This window comes from Geotrypetes seraphini, chromosome 17, assembly GCF_902459505.1.
Source record: "Geotrypetes seraphini chromosome 17, aGeoSer1.1, whole genome shotgun sequence".
NCBI lineage: Eukaryota > Metazoa > Chordata > Amphibia > Gymnophiona > Dermophiidae > Geotrypetes > Geotrypetes seraphini.
In genome coordinates, this window is record NC_047100.1 from 43,736,893 (window position 1) to 43,762,677 (window position 25,785).

At 43.3% G+C, this 25,785-nt stretch overlaps 2 protein-coding genes across 9 annotated transcripts in view; one reads left to right on the top strand and one right to left on the bottom strand.

The window, feature by feature from the left end:
- Positions 1–2,323: 2,323 nt before the first annotated feature.
- On the bottom strand, positions 2,324–25,055 carry C17H3orf18 (chromosome 17 C3orf18 homolog). 4 transcript variants are annotated; one of them, XM_033926122.1, is made up of 7 exons: positions 24,885–25,055; positions 21,436–21,908; positions 21,195–21,297; positions 20,158–20,528; positions 11,622–11,647; positions 8,529–8,664; positions 2,324–2,460 (listed from the first exon to the last, which is right to left on the bottom strand). In XM_033926122.1, the coding sequence occupies exons 4-7, from the start codon at positions 20,386–20,388 to the stop codon at positions 2,380–2,382; spliced, it is 474 nt and encodes a 157-aa protein (XP_033782013.1). In that variant the 5' UTR covers positions 20,389–20,528; positions 21,195–21,297; positions 21,436–21,908; positions 24,885–25,055; the 3' UTR covers positions 2,324–2,379. The 4 variants fall into 4 exon arrangements, with proteins under 4 accessions (XP_033782013.1, XP_033782012.1, XP_033782011.1 ...); XM_033926121.1 differs by having other exon boundaries at positions 21,421–21,908; XM_033926120.1 differs by lacking the exon at positions 21,436–21,908 and having other exon boundaries at positions 24,885–25,054.
- Positions 25,056–25,064: 9 nt separating this feature from the next.
- The window catches only part of HEMK1 (HemK methyltransferase family member 1), a 99,581-nt gene continuing 98,860 nt past the window's right edge, over positions 25,065–25,785 (top strand). For 4 of the 5 annotated variants that reach the window (XM_033926114.1, XM_033926118.1, XM_033926117.1 and 1 more), the window contains exon 1: positions 25,065–25,199. The gene's annotated coding sequence lies outside the window, so the exon portion shown is untranslated. Of the gene's footprint in view, positions 25,200–25,308; positions 25,529–25,785 lie in introns of those variants that run through there. The other variant, XM_033926115.1, reaches the window with a different exon arrangement.

Sequence of the window (25,785 nt, forward strand, 5' to 3'; positions counted from 1 at the left end):
CTCCTGAATCACAGTCTAAAATGAAGTGAGGAATTAAGTTGTTTTTGGAAGAGTCAAAATAGCTATGACAAGGTCCACCTTCCAGTTCTGATAAATATTATATAGAAAGTATGATAGTGGCCCTGTGAGGGAGTCTATAGGATGTTACCACGCCCCCTACTGGATACTCCCTCACAGTGTCAGAGCCACTGAACCAAGGGGAGAGAAGTGGGCCTGGACAACGATCCTTCAACTTGTACTCTGAAGCCAAGGAAAAACGTATGCTTTTGGATGTCAATAAAATGACATACGTTTTTCCTTGTCTGGAGTTTGGTTCATTGGCTTCGGAGTACAAGTTGAAGGATCGTTGTCCAGGCCCACTTCTCTCCCCTTGGTTTTGTTCCCGTGGGCCCTGGTTTGCTGGACTCCGTGTGGTTCTCCAGAGCCACTTAACCTACATATCGTAGAGTTAGCAAAGCAGCTGCTAGGAAGTATAAGAAGCAGGGCCAGAGCAGTGTTAAAGGCATTTTATTTTTCTCAGGCATTCTCCTCATAGTTTTATTTTTTTTCTCTCTTTCTCTCTCTTTTTCTTCTTAGTCATATTGAGCAATTTTATTACTGAACCTGAATTTTCCCAACCATTTTTCTTTATGTGCTCAAAAGAGCATGCTACCTATTTCTCCTTTTGTTTTTTGTTTTTTTCTTGACCCCTTTATCTTCCTTGCTAATGATTTTAATGTAATTTTTATTCCTATTGGTTTTTTCCCTTATGTTTTGGTTCAAATCCCAGCAGAGACAAGATTCATAGCAGAGAGAAAAAAACCCCCAACCTGTCACTGCAATGACAGCTGCTGGCCAATAGAGGGTGGACTTGTACCAGGCTCCAAAGAGACTAGCACAGTTACAGTACTGTACCGTACACTTCTCCCTCCGTATTCGCGGGGGATGTGGGCAGAACATAGCTGTGAATACCAAAAAAATGCGAATAACTTTTTGCATGTTATTCGCGGTTTTTCGGTAAAATAGACCTGAAAAAGATAATAGACCGTGAATAACCCGACCTGCGATAACCCTATACAACGCTGGGAGTAGCAATTTCCTCCATGAACCGCCGGGAGCAGCAATTTCCAATGTGAAACGCCTGGTTCAGTGATGAAAATTAAGGGGCGGAGTCAGCAGCCCCCCAAAAATCACGAATAAGTGAATCCGCAGATACGGAAAGCGTGGCTACGGAGGGAGAAGTGTAGTCTGATTTTCAACCAAGAAGCATAGTTATGACCGCCAGGTATGAGGATAGACACAAATACTGGCGACTTGCAAATGAAAGCACTAGGCCCCTGAGAAAGGCTGCTGGAGCCAAATGCTCATACTGAGCAGCAGAAAGCAGGCAATTAACAGAACAACATACGTTAGCCAGTGACCGCCTTGAACCGCAAGGTAATGGGGGAATAGAAATCACTAATGTAATGTAATGTAACATGCCCACATACAATGAACTCTCCACAAAAGTGTGACAAGAACACATGATAGACAGAATTTTGGTCATTGCCGGAGGAGATCTGGTGTTGCAGAGCTGGGGTTACCGTACTCTCCTCACGAGAACACAGACAGCCTCCACCATCACACCCCTTCACCTATACTGCACTCAGTTATTCTGGGTGATTCCCCCCAAATAGGTCAGGCCACCTCTACCATTCTTTATAGAGACATTTGCTAAATTAGTTCCTGTACTTAAATACCCTTTATTCTATGCTCATAGTAGGGTTTTTTAACATCCATTCAACGGCTTGAATACATTTCCAGATATCCCAACAGTATTCAGATGTAGTCCTAAAGGGGATGGATGAGAAAGGAGCACAGAAACCCCTTCTCAAATCACACAAATGAAATAGCAGCCTGAGGCCCTGTTCTCTTCCACTTTGCAATGCTGCCATTTGATCCATTCACTTCCTTTATGCAAGAACAAGTCAATGCCGCATATGAAGCGATTCTGTCATTAGAAAAGCTCCAATGCCAGACAGCTACATCACAGTGATCTCCTCCTGTAGCACTAGGTCTCCTTTCTCATGGGTGGTCTAAAGGTTCTTCCTGGGGCAAATGAGGATGCAAAGCCACATCAAAGGAGCTTTAAAACCAGCAGACAACAGGCAGTGCCCTGTCCTTCTGATATATTAGCATTCAGGAAAGGCCCTTCTTCATGCATATACCGCACCCGAAGAGAGCATCAGCCACTGTTAACTCGCAAGGACGGTCAATCACTCCACGCTTTGGTCTTTTCCCAACTTTGGTGCACACGGATGAGGTGAGCGGTGGATCTCCATGACATTGCAAGCTCATGCCAGATATTAAGGTCCTTGCAAACGCCCTTGCTGATCAAAAGGGTATGGATGAGAGAGCTATTCAGGCATTAATGGCATTAGCAACATCTGTGAAAACCAGGCGGCTGGATCTTTGCAGTTGCCCCTGGCTTGTGAGGAGAACCTAAGATAGATTAAGAAAAACCAATATTGAGAAAAACTGCACATAACAAATTACCCAGAAAAGTTAAAAATGTCATGTCAATAGATGTAGTTGTACACAGACATGGCTTTCATGTAATATTCTTTCAGTATCCATAGCACAAACAATTCATTCATTCCTCTAAGTCACAAAGAGAACACTTTTCAACCTGTCTGCTTCGGGGGCATAGACCATGCGTATCTTTTTTATTTTTTTAATGCATTTGATATACCACGTTTCTGTGGTACAAAAGCAATTTTTGTACCTGGAGCAATTGAGTATTAAGTGGCTTACGCAGGGTCACAAGCTGCTGCAGTGGGCATCAAACCCAGTTCCCCAGATTCTAGGGCCACCTGAAATTTTGACCAAGCAAAGTCTAGCCTGGAAGTGGCCACAATGATTCTGTGAAATAGGACTCTTTCTAAGGACCTCTTATTGTACCCCACAAGCTCTTTCTCCTCCTCCTCTTCTTCATGCCCTTGTCACAAAATCAGTGATGAGTGTACCTTGTTTTGTTTTCCATAGATACACTGACTTCTGAAGCAGGCGGATTGTCCACCGAAACACGGTTCTGTGTCAAGTCATTTACTATAGATTTTGTTGAATAAACCAGTTTTGGGGAAATTGAAAGCCCACTGTCTCAACCCTATCCTTCTGTGGTTTATCCCTTTCCCTCCTGGTTCATTTTCTTTTTTTTTAATTTTTATTTATTCATTTTTCATTTTTACAGGAATTGAATCATACATAATATAATTAATTATTACATGACTTTAGTAATTACAATCAATACATCGTAACATAAATAATAGATCCCTCCCCCTTTTTCCCATTTCCTTTTTCCAGAAGGTATACAAATCCCAACCTATGTATCTACTGCCAATGTGCTAAGAGATTTGATCATTAGAATAAATGATTCATTTTCTTGATTTCTATCAGGTCCCCAAGACAACCAACCCATTATATATGAAAGTAACTGTTTTTAAGTCTTACCCACCTAAATTAGATCTAAACCACAACCTACAAATGACATCTACTATATGTAAGAGACCCAATATTGATACACTGAATATTTTGGTACCTGGGCATTTGTTATCCTAAATGCCTAAATGCGGCAGGTACCTGTTTTACTTAGGGGCTCATTTTCCAAAAAGATAGGCATCCAAAAAGTGGCATAAAGCCAAAACTTTCCAATTCACTAGTTTCAAAACAGATTTCTATGCTGTTTGTCTAATCTCAAGGGGGTGTGGTAAGGGCTTATGATTTGGACATTTTTCTGCCATGATCAAACATTTAAGAATACATCGAGGGCACAACTTAGATGTCTGGGGCTAGACCTGTTTTAATAATGAATAAGTGCAAAAAAGGCGGCCAAACTGACTACCCCCAAAGATGCCAGATGCAGATGCTATGCCCAGTCTTATTAAAGCAGCAAGCAGGTGTCTGTAGTGGGAAAGAAAATAAATTAAATAAATACATTTTTAAGACCTCTCTAAGATCCATAAGGGAGGGAGGAGTTTTCTCCCTTCTGACCTCTTTTCCCAGCATTTTCTCTGTCCTTTTGCTTATTCTCCATCTCAAAGTGCTTTAAATTGGTTTAATCAATTCTCTGCTTGGCTGAACTGCCTTCTTATCTTTCCATTATGCTTAGGGAAACTTATGTGCAGGGGGAAAGAGGGCAATGAGTGCTGGTTATAGGTGTGGATATACTGATGTGGGTGGATGTTTTGGACCGTGTTATCACTGGTGATGAAATAATGCGATCCTGAAACAAAGTGTCAAAGTGCATAATGGATAGTAGCCTCGACCAAAAAAGTTACATCAGTCCAAATCAAGAGTCAAAACGATGTTGCTAACCTTTTTTTGATATTACATTAGGGATTTCTATTCCGCCATTACCTTGCAGTTCAAGGCAGATTACAAAAGAATTATCAAGGATGTATTACAACAAGAACTTACCAAAAAAAAAGAAAACTGGTCATTTTCAAAGAGAGTAAGAAATGAATATGGTTATTTGTTTGGGGTACCGTATTTTCATGCATATAACGCGCGCGTTATACACGATTTTACAAACCGTGCATAACCATGCGCGTTATACGTGTGAGCGCGTTTTACAACTTTTTTTTTACATAGTTCCCCCCCCACGACGTCCAATTCACCCCGCAGGACCGCTCGCACTCGCACTCGCACCCCCACCCCGAAGGACCGCTCGCACCCCCACAGCCTCCCCCCCCCATCATGGAGAAGCTCCTACCGTTGTCCTGCTGCTTCCTCTGCCAGCGGTCCCGGCCCTTCTGTGAGCCCTGCGTCTGCGCTGCTTCCTCTTCCGGTGGTCCCGCCCTTTCTCTGACGTCGCCCCGGCCAGAGGAGAGTCGGGGCGGGCGAAAGGAGAGTCGGGGTGGCCAGAGGAGAGTCGGGGCAGGTGAAAGGAGAGTCGGGGCAGGCGAAAGGAGAGTCGGGGTGGCCAGAGGAGAGTTGGGGCGGGCGAAAGGAGAGTCGGGAGGTGACGGGAGTCGGGGCGGCATGCGCAGTATACGGGTGTGCGCGGTATATAAAAATTTCTTTACATAAATTACAGTTTCCCGCACGCTATACCCGTGTGCGCGTTTTACAAGGGTGCGCGGTATATGAGTGAAAATACGGTAGTTGGCTTTAGTGAGAGGTGGTGTTTGAAACTTGTGGTGTTATTTCTTTTTTCAGGGCTTTCTTGAAGAGTATGGTCTTTATTTCTTTTCTAAAAGTCTTGTAGTTGAGGGATGCCGTCAGTAGATTGACGATTTGGTTGTCTAGTTTGGCTGCTTGAGTGGCCAGGAGGCCATCATATAGTTTTTTCCATTTGACCTCCTTAATTGGGGGGTATGAGATTGGGGTGTGAGTTTTCCTATGTCTGGTTGAGGTGTTGTGGATGAGGCGGTTATTCAGGTAGTTTGGACTGTCTCCGTATAAAGTCTTAAATAGTAGACAGTAGAATTTAAATTGTATTCTTGCTGGGATTGGAAGAGATTATTCAATATGAATTTGTACCAACTGGACAGTTAACCAAGTTTTCTGTTTGGAAGTGCTGAAAAGGCTGTGCGAAAAAGTTAGACGAAAACAACCTGAACTTTTCGCCAGTAACTCATGGCTCTTGCATCACGACATTGCACCAGCTCACAAGGGAGTTTTTAGCCAGTAAACAACTGCATTGGAACACCCTCCCTACTCACCTGATTTGGCCCCTAATGACTTTTTTCTTTCCCAAAGATGAAATATTGATAGGAAGACATTTTGATGAAATTCAGGACATCAAGGGTAATATGATGACAGCTCTGATGGCCATTCCAGAAATAGATTTCCAAAATTGCTTTGAAGTATGGACTAGGCACTGGTGTTGGTGCATAGCTTCCCAAGGGGAGTACTTTGAAGGTGACCATAGTGATATTCATCAATGAGGTATGTAGCACTTTTCTAGGATGAGTTCAAGAACTTATTTGTTAGACCTCAGGTACTTAGGGTTGGTCATGACTTAAAGGGTCATCTCCCTTCTTGTTCATTTCACTATTGAGGAGCAGAAGCTTCTTCTGGCTTGCTTTTACGCACCCAATGCGGACCAGCCTGCCTTTTTTCAAGACACTTACAGAAATCTTGTTTTAATGCCTGTATGGAATTGGAATTGGGCAGAACTAGTGCTGTGACAAGAAAAGACCAAATTTTGGCAAGGTCCTTGCATAAAATGGTCAGTGATCTGACTCTGTTTGATGCTTGGAAAGTTCATACGTAACCCACAGGTTAGAGACTACACCTTTTTCTTATATCTTCACAACTGCTATGCTCATACTGACTATGATTTTTTTTTTAAGCAGTCTCTCAGTGACAGGGTAAGATCCTCAGGGATAGGAACAGTTGACTTTTCTGTTGGGTTAACCAATTTGTGAGATGAAAGGAAAAAGAAATGTTGGATGTTTTGCAATAGAGAATGACACGGTGATAAAATTCATCACCGTTCCCGTCCCTGAGGATAACCGCGGGAAACCATCTTCTTGTCATTCTTTAAGGAGAGAGGAAAGAATCAGAGTATAATTGGGCACAACCACTGACCCGCAAGCTTTGCTTTGAAGAATGCTGGTGTAGAAGGACCGAGGTCGAAATAGACACTAGAAAATGACATAAGATTATTTCCCGCGATTATCCGCGGGGACGGGAACGGTGATGAATTTTGTCACCGTGTTATTCTCTATTTTGCAACTCATTCCCGGATGATGAGATTGTTTTGGAGCATAGACAGCTTCTTAAAGACTATATTGAGTTAAATTTGAATTCAGGAACTTCTCTGGAAGTGGTTTTGGATGCCCTGAGAGCAGTTTCCAAGGGCTTTCTTTTAAATTAAGAAAGCTCCACAGATAAATAGCAGACTGACATCTCAGTTTGGAAATATAAGTCTCTGATATAAGAACTGGAGAGACAACTTGAATATATGGCCATTTGGTGGAGGATGGGCTGGGGAGGGCTTCAATGGCTGGGAGGGTGTAGATGGGCTGAAGTAGATTTTGACGGAGATTTCGGCAGTTGGAACCCAAGCACAGTACCGGGTAGAGCTTTTGGATTCTTGCCCAGAAATAGCTAAGAAGAAAAAATTTAAAAAATTTAAATTGAATCAGGTTGGGCAGACTGGATGGACCATTTGGGTCTTTATCTGCCGTCATCTACTATGTTATATGAGATCGATGCGAACCCTGAGCACTTTGCAAGCTGCTTGATTCCAGTTGGAGTCCTTACACTCTCATATGAGTTCTATCGCTCCTTCCTGAGATTGCATCACTATGAACATAAACCTCTCATGTTCACATACTCCCACATATTATGCCTCCTGCACCCTAATATGCACAACCCCTCACATACCCTACTAGCATAGATACCCTACAAGTTCTAGCATATTGCTCTTTGGGTCTCTGCTTTCTGGGGGATGATGGGTGTATCTAATCACAGCCAGCCATCAGCAAGGTAATAGTCCTCAGGACCTGCACAATCAGTCTGATTCTCAGAATATGCATGAAATACATGAGGATGGGCAGGACTGGAAGACCTCTACCGTACCTGAATCTAAATTTTCTTAAGCTATTATATGATAGCAATAAATCCTCCCCCTCCACAAAAACAATAAGCAAACACAGATCCTTTACTCGTACTGTGTCCTCCTACACAAAAGAGGTGCCCAGCCTTTATACGTGTCATGTTTTTCCCCCTGTTAATAGGCACTGTGCAGGTCTGTTGAAAAGGGAATTGGATTCGATATACCGGTGTATTAAGTGGTTTACAATTAGATACTCAAGCATTTTCCCTATCTGTCCTGGTGCGCTCTATCTAATATTCCTGGGGCAGTGGAGGATTAAGTGACTTGCCCAGGATCATAGGGAGCAGCGCAAGATTTGAACCCACAACCTCAGGGTACTGAGGCTGTAGCTTTAACCACTGTGCCACACTCCCCTCCAATACAATATCAGAAGTGAGCCAAGTATAGAACAATGAAGCCATTGTGACTTCACTGATGAGGTTGACTCTTATTGGTGGAATGAGGCATTATGACATCAGGGATTGGGACTTGTATACCCCTTTTTTGTAGTTATACAACCACACTCGACGCAGCTTACAAATAGATATGTCAAGCATTTTCCCTATCTGTTCTGGCGGGCTCACAGTCTATCTAATGTAACTGGGGCAGTGGAGGATTAAGTGACTTGCCCAGGGTCATAAGGAGCATCGCAGGGTTTGAACCCACAACCTCAGGGTATTGAGGCTGTAGCTCTAACCACTACGCCACACTTTCCTGCTTATTGCCTGGGGTAGAAATGTTTCCACTTTCTTTAGATCCCCATTTCACATTCTTAATGTAAACTGCAAGATAACTGACTTGATGTATGGTTTTTAAAAATTCCTTGGTGTTTCATTATTGAATGGGTATTTTCTTTCATCACAGACGACATTGGCAATGTACATTTAGAATACCACAATATGCAGCTGCTAGTGGGTAGGAGACTGCTTGAGGAGATCTGAAATCCCTCTGCCAGCATCCTTACCTTACTCTGAGAGGCCTGAGAGGAAGAAGACACAGAGTCCCTGCCATGCTCTAGAAGCTCCTGCTCAAGTTCATCCTGCTCTTCTGCAGGATCAAAGTTATACATGGGCATCAGCTGGTGACGAAGCTTCTCTAACCTGAAAGGGGACAGAAAGAGCCAGTAGTTATTAAGCACAACTAGAAACAAGTTGTGCAATTTGCTTTTTCCAAGATGTTCCGATGTGACTTGATGAAGGGAGTGTAAATCTTGAAAACGAGCCAAGAAATGTATTCAGTCAGTCCAATAAAGTGGACTAACTTTCTGGGGTTTTTTTAATTTTTCACTGTTTGGTGAATTTTCACCTGAAAACATGGAACCCAATTTTAGGAAGAACGTGAAAAGGGAAATTAAGACACACATGGCAAATTCTCACAATATTTTACAAAGGCTCCACCAAATGCAGGACCTGTTGCCAAATACATGCAAGGACGTGCAGAAGTACACATTGGTGCATGTGGCCCAATTGTCTCTGGTGCCAGTGCCCTTACTCTTGATCTGGAGTTCCTGGGAGACGCAGCTTGATGACATCAGCAGCCTGCTTATAGGCAGCGTTGGTTCCTGAGGCATCACACTGAAAAGGGGTGTGCATTATTTTGTTGGAATTTGGAAGGTCATATTTTGCAGGTTGGAGATCTCTTTTCAGTTAAATTGAGCATAGAACTGGAGTGATGTCAAGTTTCGTCATTTTGTTGACAATGGATTGGTTATTATCAATTGTGCTTACCTTGGTCCTTTTAAGCAGGTAGGAAGTGAATACCAATTATTTTAGTTTTATTTCAGGTGTTCAATGTGATTTTAGGCTTCTAGAGCTTCACAAAGTGATTTAAGACCAAGATATTTGTTAGACTGTTTGATAGTAGAGTTTCAGGTAAGGTGTTGCCCTCACATTTATGGTAAGAGGATCTCTTCTGGTTAGAAGAGACCCAGAAGTGGACCTTCAAATTTAAAATATCCCTTCAATAACTGAGTAATTCTGCCTCATATATCCCAAGCCTTTGTGGTTATAACAGATCTGTTGGTAACAAAACTCATATTAATAAGAATTGGCTGGAGGATAATCATCAGATAACAAAGTTTTTGCTTCTTCAACACTTTCGGGTGTATCTTACAAATTTTTGACTGCTGATCACAAAAATCACATTTAAGGTTCTTACCTGCTAATTTCCTTTCTGTTAGCTTGTAGACTGGTATAGTTCATGACAGATGGGTTATATACCTCACTACTACCAGCAGGTGGAGATTGAGATCAAACTTGTAAATCAATACATCATCCCCTATACCAGGGGTCCAACACTCTTTTGACTTGCGAGCTACTTTTAAAATGGCCAAGTCAAAATGATCTACCAACAATAAGATTTAAAAAAGCACAAAGCACACTGTATGCAGAGAAAATGTTAATTTGTATTCAGGTTTTCTTTCAGAGGTCAAGGCAGATGACTTTAAAATATGCAATGTCACATCAGTAACAACAATCAAAAATAGACAAATATACCCCCTCCCTTTTTACTGAACTGTGATAGCGTGTTTTAGTACAGGGAGCTGCGTTGAATGCACCTCGCAGCTCCCGACGCTCATAGGCTCCCTTCGTTAAAAACCACTATCATAGTTTAGTAAAAGGAGGCCATAGGGCAAAATATAGAGAGCAGATATAAATTCTCAAAACGGACACATTTTGATCACTAAATTGAAAATAAAATCATTTTTCCTACCTTTTTGTCTGGTGATTTCATGAGTCTCTATTTGCACTTCCTTCTTTTGTAAAGCCAATATTTCTTTCTGCCTTTCTTTCTCTCTCCCCCTGCCCCCCCCCCCCCCCCAAGCCACCACGCAGATTTCTCCCTGCTGCTTCCCCGAGCCAGGCCTGGTGCGTACAAGCTCCGGACTCACAAGACTTCACCTCTGACGCCAGTTCTGACATCGGAGAGGAAGTTCCAGGCCAGCCAGGCAGCGATTGGCATCTGAAAACCTGGCTTTTCTCCAAAACGTAAAGCTATCTATTTAAAATGTAAAGCTAGCTATCCTCTTCAAAACCCCTAATTTCTTATTATGTCCTTCCCTCACTGAATTTACCTGTAAACTGTGCTGAGCTCTATCTTTATGGAGATGATGCGGTATACAAACTTAAGGTTTAGTTTAGTTTAGTTCTGCCCACAGATGCACGCGACTTCAGGCAGGCTCCAGCGGCTTGAACAAGCTACTCAATAAAGTTAAAATATGCCTGAAGATACGGGGGAGGGAAACTGCAAGGTCAAGGCCATTCACCGCTCCACGGGGCAGTGGATGGCCTTGTCCTTGTACCTGCAGTGAGCACTTCCCCCCCTCCCCCCTACCGTTTCAGCGGGCTAGCCGCGAGTAACAGCCACTGTATCATTCTCTAACCCACAGCCCTGAATAAACTGACTACCTGTCTCACTTCAATTCAAGATTAGGCTAAAAACAACATTGCCTGAATCCCCTAACACAAGTGGACACATACCATTCTAATCTAATCTTCCATTTGTGAGTTGCAGATACCTGACATCAAAATCTTTTTTTGGGGGGGGGAATATGAACTCCCCCCTCAAATAAGACAGGGGGTGGGGATGTTGCTAAACTTGTTAACCAATACTATCTACTAATCAGGCTCTGGGTACTTACATATAACAGCTACCAAAGGAAGCCATGGCCTGTGGCACTTGGTGCAGGGTTGTCAGTGCAACAGTTAGGCTAAATGAGAGGACACTGGTTTACAAACTGGGGAAGCTCTCAGATAGCTGTGCATGAAAGATTTCTGGCAACAAACCAGGAATGATTTCAATTGAACCGGTAGTCTAAGGAAACAGGGGGAAGCAATGAGCAAAAAGAATAGAAGAGGACATAAGCAATCAGGAAGAAGTCATTAACAACACTTTTTGAGCTTTGTCAGCCATTCTCACTCTGCAGTAACTGAATGTGAAAGGTACAACTGTAACTTCAACAATTAATGGAGTAACTATTATAGCAATTAATATAAAAAAAGGCTTTTATCAGCAAAGTGCCCAGAAAACAGGTCTTCTAAGGAACGAAGAAACTTACCGCTTCCGCTTCCTGATGTATAAGACCTGCAGGGAGAGAAACAAAACAAGAGAGTTTGGGGCTTACATCACTTAACTATTGGTTTTACTGGTTTCTAAGAATATCATATTTTATACACAGCAAAACAGAGAGAACCAGATGCTGCAACAGACGAGGTCCTCAACTCTGAACACAAAATTATGCTGGTACAGATGTCCTTCCATCCCAGCTTCACACTGCATCCATCCACTCTGTGCTAACATGCCTCAAGGAAAAGCTTTCTGAAAATCCCTTTGGCTGGCATTTTCAGTGCAAGTGATCAGGGACAGGGGAGCTGTCTACCTTGTGAAAGGAAAAGTAAGAGCATTACTTTCCCTCTGAAAATTTTCCCAAGAAAAGCATTTGTATCCATTTCTATCTGCTAGTTAGAAGGCACAAAAACATTTACTTGCATACTTTAAAACCCCCCAAAATCTATGCATGTAAAGTCCAAACTCCACCCCAACTCCATCGTCTGCTCATTGCAGATAAAAGAGTATGAAAAATGGCGTTATGTGTATCCTTTTATCCACAAAAGTCTGGGCAGTTAAGAGGGGGTAAGAAGAATTTTGCCTAAGAAATAGCACAGACATAAAATGCAAAGAGGCTAATGAGATGTCGAATATTCAATCAAACAGTTACTTTATTGTGCAAATCATATACTTTAAACAAAGTCTATATCTTAATGTCCATCTTGAATATAAAGTCTCATGAAGAGATGGCAAAGCGGGCTAGGTCTAGGAATGCCTGGAATGTCTCAACTAGGATCCCAGTTTCGGCTTCCGTACACGCCTTCATTGGGGGACGAATTGACACTGACGTAGATAAACCTGGGCACAAATAGGCAGGCAATGTGTGTAAACGTACAAATCGCAGAGTAGCGTTTTCGGAGGCAAATGCGCGCCAAAAAACTAGTTTTACAAACGCGCCATTTTACAAAAGTTTTTTGGCGTGCATTTACCTCTGAAAATCCTGAGTGGAGTAGAAGGCGTACAAGTGGATCGATTTTTCACTCCGTCAAAAATTACAAAGACGAGGGGACACTTGATGAAGTTGCATGGAAATACTTCTAAAACCAACAGGAGGAAATATTTTTTTACTAGGAGACTAGTTAAGCTCTGGAATGCATTGCCATAGGGTGTGGTAAGAGTGGCGAGCGTAGCTAGTTTTAAGAAAGGTTTGGACAATTTCCTGGAGGAAAAAGTCCATAGTCTGTTATTGAGAAAGACATGGGGGAAGCCACTGCTTGCCCCGTATCAGTAGCATGGAATATTGCTATTCCTTGGGTTTTGGCCAGGTGACCTGGATTGGCCACCATAAGAAAGAGCTACTGGACTTGATGGACCATTGGTTTGACCCAGTATGGCTGTTCTTATGTTCTTATATGTTCTAAAACAAAGAAAATAAAATGATACCTTTTTTATTAGGATACCTTAATACATTTTGGCCCGGATTTTCTAAACAGCACCGATGTCGTGCCGCCTTAAAAAGCAGCCGCCAATTGCATGGCAAAGGTAGACACCAGAAATGTAGGCCAGGCCTACATTTCTGGCACCTACCTTTGATGTGAGCTGTGCCTCTGTAGACACTTTATAGCTAGGGTGCATTATAAAATGAAATCTAGAATCGAGAGGATCCTGGATGGCGCGGAAACAGAAGAGACAGCAGTGATAATCCACGTGGGAACAAACGATGTCAACAGGAGAAATTACAGCAGGACTACCCTAATTGAACAGTTCAAGATCCTAGGAAGGAAACTGAAGCTGAGGACACAGAAGATAGCATTCTCAGAGATTCTGCCAGTACCGAGGGCAGACGTGAAGAGGCAGACCGAGCTACAAGCAATAAACGCTTGGTTGAGGAGATGGTGCGAAGAAGAAGGATTCCTTTTTGTAAGAAACTGGACAACTTTTTGGGGGAAGAACAAGCTCTTCAGGAGGGACGGACTACACCTGAGCAAGGCAGGAACGAGACTGCTAGCAAACAACGTCAAGAGAGGAATTGAGCAGGCTTTAAACTGAGAAGAAGGGGAAAGCCGATAATCGACCTGACGTCGACGGTTCGGACAAGAGTATCCAAAGAAGATACTGAGCGGGAAAAATGCTGGGAACAGGCAAGAGACGAACAACAGAAGCTGTTGACCAACAAAAAGGGCAAACAGATAAACTTAGAGGAACAGGAGAGATCAGGAAATCAGGTTGCAGACGAAAAAGATACACCAAAACATGAGGAAGAAAAGAACAGAAAAGATACACCAAAAAATGAGGAAGAAAGGAACAGAAATGAGGGACTGGCAGCCCAACTAGGGGAAGGTAAGAGAAGCAAAACACATGTAAAACCAGCAGAGAAAAGAAAAGACCAGGACTTAAATTGCTTGTACGCTAATGCAAGGAGCCTAAAGACCAAAATGGGAGAATTAGAAGCCATAGCCAAAAAAGAAAACCTAGACATCATTGGAATCACGGAAACATGGTGGAATGAGGATAACCAATGGGACGTAGTGCTGCCAGGGTACAAACTCTATAGAAGAGACAGGACCCACAAGAAGGGTGGAGGAATAGCACTATACATAAAAGACACCATTCCCTCGTCCGGAGTGGATATAGAACCAAAGGCGGAAGGACTGGAGTCATTATGGGTCAAATTACCAGGAAAAAGTGGCCTTGACATAAGATTGGGTCTATACTATCGTCCACCGGGACAAACGGAAGCAAACGACAAAGATCTGGCAGCAGAACTGAGGCGGGAAGGCAACAACAGGAATGTGACAGTAATGGGAGATTTTAACTACCCCGGGATTAACTGGAATATTGGAAACTCAAACTGTGCGAGGGAAACAGAATTCCTAGAGGCTGTGAGGGACTGCTTTATGGATCAGCTTGTCAAGGAACCAACAAGAGGATATGCCACTCTTGACCTAATCCTCAACGGAATAGGGGGACCTGCAAAAGAAGTGGAAGTAGTAGGACCACTAGGAAACAGCGATCACAACATGATCCAGTACAAATTAGGAGTAAGTACAGCAAAAGGGAAGAGAACCACAGTGACAACGTTCAACTTCAAGAAAGGGAACTATGATGCTATGAGAGCAATGGTTAAAAAAAAACTTAGAAACAGCTCAAGGAAAACAGAAACGGTAGAGCAAGCCTGGTCTCTATTCAAGGGCACAGTGCAAGAAGCACAACATATGTACATCCCCAGGTTTAGAAAAGGGTGCAAAAAAAACCGAACAAAAAACCCCGCATGGATAAACGACGAGGTGAAGAAAGCGATAGGAGACAAGAAAAAATCATTCCGGAAATGGAAAAAGGACCAAACTGGGGAAAACTGGAATGAACACAGGAAACGCCAAAGAGAATGTCATCAAGTGGTTAGGAGAGCGAAAAGAGAATACGAAGAGAAACTGGCCAGGGAAGCAAAAAACTTCAAATCATTCTTCAGATATGTTAAGGGGAAGAAACCAGCGAGGGAGGAAGTAGGACCGTTGGATGATGGAGACAAAAAGGGAGTGATAAAGGAGCAAAAAGAGGTAGCCGACAGGTTAAACAAGTTCTTCTCGTCAGTCTTCACAAGCGAGGACACATCCAGTGTACCGGAACCCGACGTGATCTTCCATGGTGACCAAGAAGAAAAACTGTCAGCAATAGAGGTGAGCCATGAGGATGTCCTCCAACAGATAGATAGATTGAAAAGCGACAAATCACCAGGCCCGGACGGAATCCACCCTAGGGTACTAAAAGAACTAAGAAACGAGATAGCGGGAATACTCCAAAGAGTTTGCAACCTATCCTTGAAAACTGGAGAGATTCCGGAGGACTGGAAGATAGCAAATGTTACACCTATCTTTAAAAAGGGGTCAAGAGGAGACCCGGGAAACTATAGGCCGGTAAGTTTGACATCGGTTCCAGGCAAGATGGTAGAAGCACTGATAAAGGACAGCATCTGTGAGCACATCGAAAAAAATGGGCTGATGAAAGCGAGCCAACATGGCTTCTGCAAGGGAAGATCGTGCCAAACAAACTTACTGCACTTCTTTGAGGGGGTAAACAGCCAGTTGGACAAAGGGGAACCTTTAGACATCATTTACCTTGACTTCCAAAAGGCCTTTGACAAGGTACCCCATGAGCGGCTGCTTAGGAAGCTGTGGAACCACGGGGTGGAAGGGGACGTATACAGATGGATCAAACACTGGTTGGCAGGCAGGAGACAGAGGGTTGGAGTGAAGGGTCACTACTCGGGCTGGAGGAAAGTCACGAGCGGAGTTCCGCAGGGGTCTGTACTTGGACCGCTGCTGTTCAATATATTTATAAATGACCTGGAAACGGGGACGAAATGTGAAGTTATAAAATTTGCGGACGACACTAAACTCTGTAGAAGGGTTAGAACTACGGAAGAGTGTGAGGATCTACAAAGGGACCTAAACAAACTGGAGGAGTGGGCGAATAAATGGCAGATGAAATTCAATGTAGGGAAATGCAAGGTCATGCATATAGGGAGAAAAAACCCGATGTTCAGCTACCAAATGGGGGGATTAGTATTAGAGGGAAGTAACCTTGAAAGAGATTTGGGTGTACTGGTGGATACAACAATGAAGTCTACGGCGCAATGCGCAGCAGCCGCGAAGAAGGCAAACAGAATGTTGGGTATTATTAAAAATGGTATTATGACCAGAACAAAAGAAGTCATCCTGCCGTTGTATCGGGCAATGGTGCGCCCGCACCTGGAGTACTGTGTTCAGTATTGGTCACCGTACCTCAAGAAGGATATGGCAATACTTGAGAGGGTCCAGAGGAGAGCGACACGAATGATTAAGGGCATGGAAAACCTTTCATACACTGAAAGACTGGAGAGGCTAGAGCTCTTCTCCTTGGAAAAGCGGAGACTCAGAGGAGACATGATAGAAACCTACAAGATCATGAAGGGCATAGAGAAAGTAGAGAGAGATAGATTCTTCAAAATTTCAAAACATAAAAGAACAAGAGGGCATTCGGAAAAATTGGTAGGGGATAGATTCAAAACAAATGCTAGGAAGTTTTTCTTTACTCAACGGGTGGTGGATACCTGGAATGCGCTTCCAGAGGACGTAATAGGGCAGAGTACGGTAATGGGGTTTAAGAAAGGATTGGACAATTTTCTGTTGAAAAAGGGGATAGAGGGGTATAGATAGAGGATTGCTGCACAGGTCCTGGACCTGTTGGGCCGCCGCGTGAGCGGACTGCTGGGCGCGATGGACCTCGGGTCTGACCCAGCAGAGGCATTGCTTATGTTCTTATGCTTATGTTCTTATGTTGTATAGTGTCCCCTTTTTGTTTGCAATCGATGTGGGAGGTCTATCAGCCAAGCAGGACCTTGAGGTCAGAGAGAGGAATGAGACTATCTTCAACTAGGGAATCGGGAGTGGCAACAAAAACAAAAATGCTCTCAATTGCCAGGGTATGTGCAGTGGTTAAAGATACAGCCTCAGCACCCTGAGGTTGTGGGTTCAAACCCACGCTGCTCCTTGTGGCCCTGGACAAGTCACTTAATTCCCCCATTGTCCCAGGTACATTAGATAGATTGTGAGGGAAAAATGCTTAAGTACCTGGATAAATTCATGTAAACCGTTCTGAGTTCCCCAGGGAGAACGGTATAGAAAATTGAATAAATATCAAGACCTAATAAACGTGAAACTTGAATGCTCTGTCAGGGCATTTAAGACTATGCAAGGACCATGGCACTTTTAAAAGATTAATAAAAACTCAGGTTTTATGAAATGACATATACATAACGGTTAGGCAACCATGTGGCATGCAATACATAGTATGTTGATTGGAATGAGTAGAAAATGTCTATGTGCTCTATGTTGGTTTGATTTATATTAGAAACATGATGGCAGATAAAGGCCAAATGGCCCATCTAGTCTGCTTTGTGAAACCGCTTAGATTTAGGTAGTATCTAAATGTTTTAATAAATATTTGACCCCGGGGAACTCCGTATACATGACCTTACTTTGTTCCACCCCAGCCCCGCCCCCCACAAAGCCTCCTCTTCTTCCAGATGAGCTCCAGCTGCATCTGGAGGCCTGCAGCAGGTGTGGATGTGTGCGACGTCATCAGCGCATGCTCAGAGGCCTTCCAGATGTGGCTGGAGCTTGTCGGGGCTTTCCAAAACCCGGACTAATGCCAGGTTTTGGAAAGTAATAAAGGGGACATGTTCAGATTTTCCCTGACATCTAGTAACCCTATTTATAGGGCCTAACGTCGCTTCCAGCGTAAGTTACACCGTAAAGTGCCTACAGAGAAGTGATTCTGGCACTGATTTTTTAGGTGCCTTGAAAATCGGTGAAAAACATCTGTTTAAATGGTGTTTTTCACTAAGCTTGGGCACAGTTTAGAGAATCCAGGCCTTTGTGATGAGCTTTCGAAGGTGACCCTTCTGATCAGAAATTCAGAAATCAGCAAATGATGACCTACATCAGTATAAGTGAAACATACAGTAAAAGCATTTTAATGACAGTCTCATGGGAAAGGAAGGAGTGGGTGGGAAGGGAGGTAACAGGGAGAGATGGATGGGTGATCAGAGGGTGAAAAGCAGTTTAATTTTATAGTGATATGAAACCCAGATCTTTAAGTCAAGTCCTGTCCGGTGAGTGCCAAAGTACATCAGGTTAATTTCAAAGGTTTTACGTTTCTGGATGGTTTTGAAATTTCCTTTCAGTATTCTCACAAAAAAAGTCATTAATGCAGTGCTCTGGTCTGGCAAAATGCTGCCCCACTAGCCTTCTGAGGATCCTCTGATAAATTATTGAAATTGATTGATGTTTGGCGATTGCCCTATGGAGGTGTTACCCTAGTTACCACTGGGTAATTCCACATCAACTGGTCCAATTTCAAGGAGGGTCTACAGTTGACATCATCTTCCGCAGATACAAAAAAGTGGCTCAAATAAAGGTGCCTCTAACTCTAGACCTGGTTGAGATCATGCCCTCAAAACTGGTTGAGTGAGGAGTTCTAGATCACTTGACATGGAATGACCCCACCATAGTTTCTGATGTGATGTCTGTGTCGATTCAGTCAGGCCTTCATCATTTGGCCTGTCTCTCCAACATAGTATCCTTTTTCACATTTTTTTGCATCAAATAATATACACTACATTTAAAGATGAGCATTTTTAGGATCCCGGTATGCTGAATGCTTTTCCCATGTGAGTGACTATGGGGTCCTGTGATATGTGTTGGTGCAATTTACTCATTTCTAATCTGAAGAAGAAGAGTTACCTTCAAAAAATCACCACAAAATGTATTTAGTCCAGTAAATAAAGGTATCTTCTTATTTTCTTTCCTTTGTTTCGTTTTACAGTCTGTTTTCATTATTCGTAGGTTGCATCGATTGCTACCAATATTCCCCATTCGCGCCACTGTGATTGTATATTTGTGGACTAGCTCTTTAAAAATCAGCTTTCTTTGCTTTCGCTTTCACTTCACGGTCAAGTGTTTGCTTCCAGATATGGCCCCTAAGCTTCCGGAGAGTGGATTACAGGTACTCCAAGTGCTATCGCATGCAGGAACCTAACCCTATTTTCCTCAATAGGACAGTATGGCGTAGTGGTTAAAGCTACACCCTCAGCACCCTGAGGTTGTGGGTTCAAACCTTGCACTGCTCCCTATGACCCTGCGCAAGTCACCTAATCCTCCACCGCCCCAGGAACATTAGATAGATTGTGAGCCCAATGTGACAGACAGGGAAAATACTTGAAGTACCTATATGTCAACCGCTTTGAGTATGGTAGTATAACTACAAAAAGGCGGCATACCAGTTCCAATCCTTTTCCCATAGTTCACTTTCCATGGTTTTGAGGCACAACGTATACTGCTGGACCTAACCTCTATTTTCCCATAGACTCAGCCAAATAACCAGAGCTGACTGTATTTCTATTTATTATCTTTAAGACTGGACTAACACTCAACATATGAGGGGGTGCTGAAAAATTCTCAGCCCAACCAACCAACTTCCTAAACATTCTGAGCGTTATTTTGCCACTGTAGCTGAAAAGTGTTATCTTATTTCGTTAAGTACCATTTTGCAGAAACAAAATTCTACGTTTTTGACCTTGCTTCATTGATTGAACTACACTTCTCCCTCCGTATTTGCGGTTTCAGCAGTCACGGTTTCAATTATTCACGGTTTTTAGCTTGCTGGCTCCTCCCCCCAAATTACATCAGCTTGCATAGAGAAATCGCTGATTCTCAGCACTTTCTTCACCGTGTTTTGCCTCTCTTTCAGAAACAGGCCAGGTCTCTCACCATATTCACGATGGTTTTTAATAGAAAACAGCGAATAACATATGAAAAAGTTATTTGCGTTTTTTCTGTATTTGCGGTTTTGTCAATCCCCTATCACAGCGAATATGGAGGGAGAAGTGTATATCCAAGGCCTTCTCTTCTCAACTGGGCTGAGACCTTTTCAGCACCCCTTCATATATGCAGAAACACTCCCCTCTGACAATCCCAAGTGCTCCCCTTTCTGGGGTGTTCTCATACCATAGCTACTGCCAGTCCAATCACAGTAATGATTCCGAAAGAAAGAAGCATTGTCCCCATGCCAGGCCCAGTGCTGACTGGATCAGGTATTTTGGTGCTGTTGAAAGGGCTTGGAGTAACAGTGCAACAGGACGCAAGTCCAGCTTTGTCCATGTCAGTGCCTTGGTCAGACTTGGCAGTGGGGCCTGGTGGATACAGATCTGGCACAGAAGCCGTGCTGCTGAAATTCATGCTTGCTTCCCTCTTCCCGACTTGTCTGTCCTGTTGTGGTCTTTGCTACAAGGTCACACAGGACATTTTCTCATATCCACTGCAACCCTTTCTTAGAGAGCTGGTCTCTAGCATCCTGGTCAGTGAATCCAGCAATTAACCTTTAGAAGAAACCAAGTGAACAAAAAAAGTATTAGGAAAAATATTGTAACATTTAAACATTTTTTAAGAACTCTCTAGAGATTATCTTCAGCATATCATGATGAAAGCGTCGGTCAATCAGATTCCTTTAGCCAATCTCTAGGTGAGGTCCTTTTAGCTTTCTAAGAGGATATTTCACCCCTTAGAGACATGACTGAGAAATGGTAAACTGTTCCCAGTTCTGGCAGCTGTTTCACACATTCTGTGCCCTACAGAAATACTGGTAAAATGGAAAACAGGCATTTCGTCCTCATCACCATCCTTGTCATTAACCTGCTGTTACTAATCATTTGTATAACATATGTGCAGCACTGTAAAGTCACATATGAAATACCAAAAAGGATGGTTTAAATGCAAGCAATGAGATGACAGAAGCCAGGGGTGATGAATAATTGACTGCGGACTATTTAAAACATACAGTGTATAGACAGAGAAATTTATACAACATACCCAATTGCTTTATTTTTCATAAAGATCAGATTCAGTCCATGTACCGTAATCTCTGGTTCCAGCTCTTCCCTGCCACCCCCCTCCCTCACTGTCTTTTAATTAATGTTTAATAAGCCGATACAAATGTACTACCTTAGCCAATAGCCACTTGTATGAGCCATGACATTACCACTTACCTAGTCCTTCCCACATCAAGTCCTCTTGTCTCTAAGTTGCATCCAGATGGGAAAAGCAGAGCACAGCCGGAAATCCTCAGTGCTTCTAGAGATGGGAGGGCACCTTGCAAAGTGTGTGTGTATGTTGAAAAATAAAGATATACAGATATAATTGCAGAAATATATGCGCACACATGCTCGCCTAGTCTTGCAAAAAAGCCACTAACTAGACTGTGTCATCTCTCACCTGAACCGTCCTCACCTCTAGGATGGAAATATATAGTGCAAAAATGCAAGAGTTCCAGGGAATCAATATTACTACAGAAAAATAAGAAAAGCTCTTTAAATGCTCAGACACAGCCAGGTCTGCTGAGCAAGTCTAATGCAGAAGTCTCGGCTCGTGGCAGCCAGGCTCCTACTGCTGCAGGGGCGTTTGCTGCTGTCATTGTGTTTGTATTTCCATTGTATTTTCCAAGATGTCAGGAGCAGCCCTTCCCATTGCCTGCTGATCCTCTGATCTCCTGCTTTTGATATTCCTCGGCCTGTAATTGGCTACCCATAGTACAGGCTCTGCTCAGGATTGGCCAGCCTGCCCTTCACTCAGACAGCCCTTCTGCTGTGGCTGCAGCCTCCAGGGTCATTGGAGTGCAGCTGGGATTGGTACCAGCTGGCAAAGCAGAGGTGGTGAGGCACGGAATGACCAGATCGCCAAATTCTCTTTTATTTGCATCTTCTCTATCAATAGAATGAGTGTGAACATTTTAAAGATGAAAATAAGACTAATGGGCAAAGTGAATACAGTCCATACAAATATTCAAGATTATAAATATTGAAGTAGTTGGGTTACAGAAGATGGAAACTGTTTAACAGAAGTAAAAGGAAGATTGGGGAAAATAAAAACACAGGGGTGGATATTCCTCTACATAAGAACATAAGAGCTGCCATACTGGGACCGAGCACAGGTCCATCAAGCCCTGTATCCTTTTTCCAACTGGCCAATTCAAATTAGAAGTATGTCATCAGTAACGCGGCACACAGAAGGCCCCAGAGAGAAGGCCTCGAAGCAGCCTGTTTAGAGTGCTGCTGTCCCGATGCTGCTCTGGAGAAAGGTATTTATGGTTTGCGGTTGGTGGGGTTCGGTTCCTCTTGTATGCTTTTCAGCTTTGCTAGTGCCCCATGACCCTTCATTTGCAACTACGACGTGCTGCTGAAAAGTTTTCAGCCCAACCAAGAAGAGCAGTGTTCTCCCTAGCGCCTTTTAGCCGGGCGCTTCCCCCTCAGCATCCTCCGGATTCCCCCCTAGTCTCACTGTCTCACCTTTAAAGCTAATTACGGCAGCCTGCAGAGCGAACCTAGCAGGCTGCCGTCGGCCTCCGTAGCACATTCCCTTTGCCACGGTCCCACCCCTAGGTTTTGGCCAAGTACCGTGACCTGGATTGTCCACCATGAGAACGGGCTACTGGGCTTGATAGGCCATTGGTCTGACCCAGTAAGGCTATTCTTATGTTCTTAACGTGCTGCAGAGGCCAACGGCAGCCTACTAGGTTCGCTCTGCAGGCTGCCTTAATTAGCTTTAAAGATTGGTCCTCGATAAGCGGCGGTCACAGTGTGGAAAATGACCTCTCTCGCTGGGTCTGGGAAGCAGCTGAGGTAAGGCCCCGCCTGTCGCGAGGGCCCCAGCGGAATTGGGATTGCCATAGAGACACTGGATCTGGACACGGGGGGGGGGGGGGGGGAGGGAGAGAGACAGAAAAAGACCTTGAGGAGGGACAGGGAAGCAGACTTGAACCAAAAGGGAGGGGGAAGATAGGGCAGATGCTGGAAGACAGAGTGAGAGAGACAGAAAGACCCAGATCAAAGGTGGGAGGACTCAAAATGTTAGAAGGAAGATAGAGAGAGGGAGAAACCTGAAACAAAGAGGCAGAAGAGAGGGGGGCAGATGTTGGACTGGGGGTGAAGAGAGAGAGACTGCAGAGAGGTGGAAAAATTCTGGACCAGGGAGGGAGGAAGGAAGAGAAAGAGAGAGGAAGAGAAAGGAGAACAAATGCTAGACATTGGGGGGGGGGGGGGGTGTAAGCAGAAGAAAGATAGAGAGAGATAGGCCTGGACCAAAGGGGAAAGACAGGAGGCAGATGCTGGACTATGGGAGGTGCAGACAGAAGAGACAGAGGGAGAGAGACCCTGAGGAAGAACAGAGAGATGCAAGATCATAATAGAGAGGGCGACATGTTGCCAATAGGGGTGGAGAGAGGAAGAAAAGTTGGACTCATGGAGGGACAGAGAGAGATGGTGGTTGGGGGAAGGGAATGCACAGTCAGAAAGAGAAACTAATTAAATCACCAGACAACAAAGGTAAGAAAAATGATTTTATTTTCAATTTAGTGATCGAAATATGTCAGTTTGAGAATTTATAATCTGCTGTCTATTCTTCTATTGTTGTTACTGAGGTGACATTGCATCTGCCTTGACCTCTTTGAAAAATAAAACAAATATAAATGACATTTATAAATGACATTTTCTCTGCATACAGTGTGCTTTGTGGGGGTTGTTTTTTTTTTTTTTAATTTGTAGTTACCATTATGAATTAATAAGATTATATTGTGTGTACATGAAAAATGAATGTTAGAAATTGCATTACAAGTACTATTATAATGGGGGTGGGGTCAGGGGCGGAGCTTGGGCTGGAGTACTTGGTTGGTATTTGTTAGAGTTAGGGGGTACTTGGCTTGAAGAAGTTGAGAAACACTGGTCTAGGTGACTATGGAGTTCACTCAGTTAGAGCCCCTTTTACAAAGCTATAGTAGCAATTCTCCCATGGCAAATGCACCAAAGTCCATTCAATTCCTATGGGCTTCAGTGCATTTGCTGTGGCAGAATTGCTATAAGGAGCCCTAAGTCAGGCATTAGATTCAACATGAGTTTGAAGTTGGTTGAATACCACTCGCTCAAGTACGGTAGTTTTGAAAGAAATGGAAGGTTTGATACTATCCATTAGTTATTTGGAATAAGAGGATCTGCATTACTTTTTTTCAAGGGTGGCTTAAATGCTACTGGAACACTGCCTAAGTGTCAAACCTTAAAGGAAGTCATAGTGAGCATTGGAAAATAATAATATTAATTAAAATAGTGGACGTTTAATTTTCCCCACCACCAAATTTCCCCGTCCTACCCCACCCGGCTACAGTTCTGGCCTGGTGCAGGATCCAACGTCTTTTTTATTATTATAGTTGTTGTTCCTCCAGTTTCCTGTAAGATTAAAGATTCTCTCTCTCTTTATATATATAAATATATATATGATCGGCCTTGCATGAAGATTTCTATATATAAAAGAACAAAGCAAAAGTGAGGTTAAAGTCATTGCATAGTACAACTACTTAAGAACACATCTGTAGTAGAATGAACTAATCTAAACCTTAAGTTTAGGAGGTCGACACGGTTTACAAGAACTTAAAATAGTGGGTAGAGAAGAAGAAAAAGGATGACATGAACTTATGTGTAGAAGGGGGGAGAGAAAGGGGGGAAGGATAGAGCTACAATTTGCTGAAAAGCCAGGTTTTCAGTTGCAGCGGGGTGGTGAGGTCGTTCCAAAGACCTGTGATTTTGAAGAGAAGGGAAACTGGAGGAACAACAACTATAATAATAAAAAAGAGGTTGGATCCTGCACCAGGCCAGAACTATAATCCGAGCAACAGAGCCTGGCCCCATGTTAACCTTTATCCGTCTATTTTCGTGCTCCTGTTCTTATTTGATGATTTCTTCCTGTAGCACGAGTTCTTATCTTTCTGCCGGAGTTCGTTGAAACGGCTCCCCTTGAATAAAGTCTGTTTTTTAAAGCCACACTTTCGCTTTCCTCGAGGCAACATTTAACGCGCGCCATCGTAACCTTGGCAACGCCCCGTGCAGCGTTCCACTTCCTGTCAGCTCTTTCCCGCTCCACTTGTCCTCCTCTGACGCAACTTCCTGTTTCCTGCGCGGCGCAAGAGAAATTGGACCGGAGAAGCGGCGGCTGCGGCGCTGTATGGAGAGGTATGGGATAATAATAAGTTATTATTATTATTTTTTTTTTTTATTATTAAATATATATACCACCTGACCAGCGGTTTACAGCAGCAGGGAGGGGGAGAGGTAGCGAAACCGCTTGTCGAACGCCCGCCAAGACCTTGAGCGCGCGAGGCCGCGTCGCCTTGGCTACGTTCGTAACGGTTCTTCACGGCCGAGGCGCGCGCGTGCGCCCGGCCCCATTCTAAGATGGAAGCCTGGCTTCAAGGGCTGAAGACTGGCACAGGCAGAGCTGCTTTAGAACCGCGTATTGCATAGGATAAATATTAATTCCCCTTTGTTCATACACGTCCAAGGTGGGGTGGAAATATTGTAGGATTTCTTTTGTTTATGAGTAATTGTTGGATATCAGGGAGGGGGGATATTTGATGAAAGCTATAATTTGATGATATAATAAGTAATGTTAAAGTATAAAATGATTGTATTTGTGTTATACTAATTGTGAGTTTTAAAAAATATGAATAAAAATTTATTAACCCTTTCAGGACCAAGGGACATATTTGTCCCATAACTTTAAAATCCTATAAATTTTGATTGGGATAGTCTACAGTTC

Coding starts and splice junctions, on each gene's coding strand:
- C17H3orf18 (XM_033926124.1), bottom strand. CDS start 20,388: ATGAATTTCAGCAGCACGGCTTCTGTGCCAGATCTGTATCCACCAGGC. Junction 8,665..11,621: donor TACATCAGGAAGCGGAAGCG/GTAAGTTTCTTC, acceptor GTCCCCTTTCAG/GTTAGAGAAGCTTCGTCACC. Junction 2,461..8,528: donor CTCAGGCCTCTCAGAGTAAG/GTAAGGATGCTG, acceptor AATCTATCTTAG/GTTCTCCTCACAAGCCAGGG.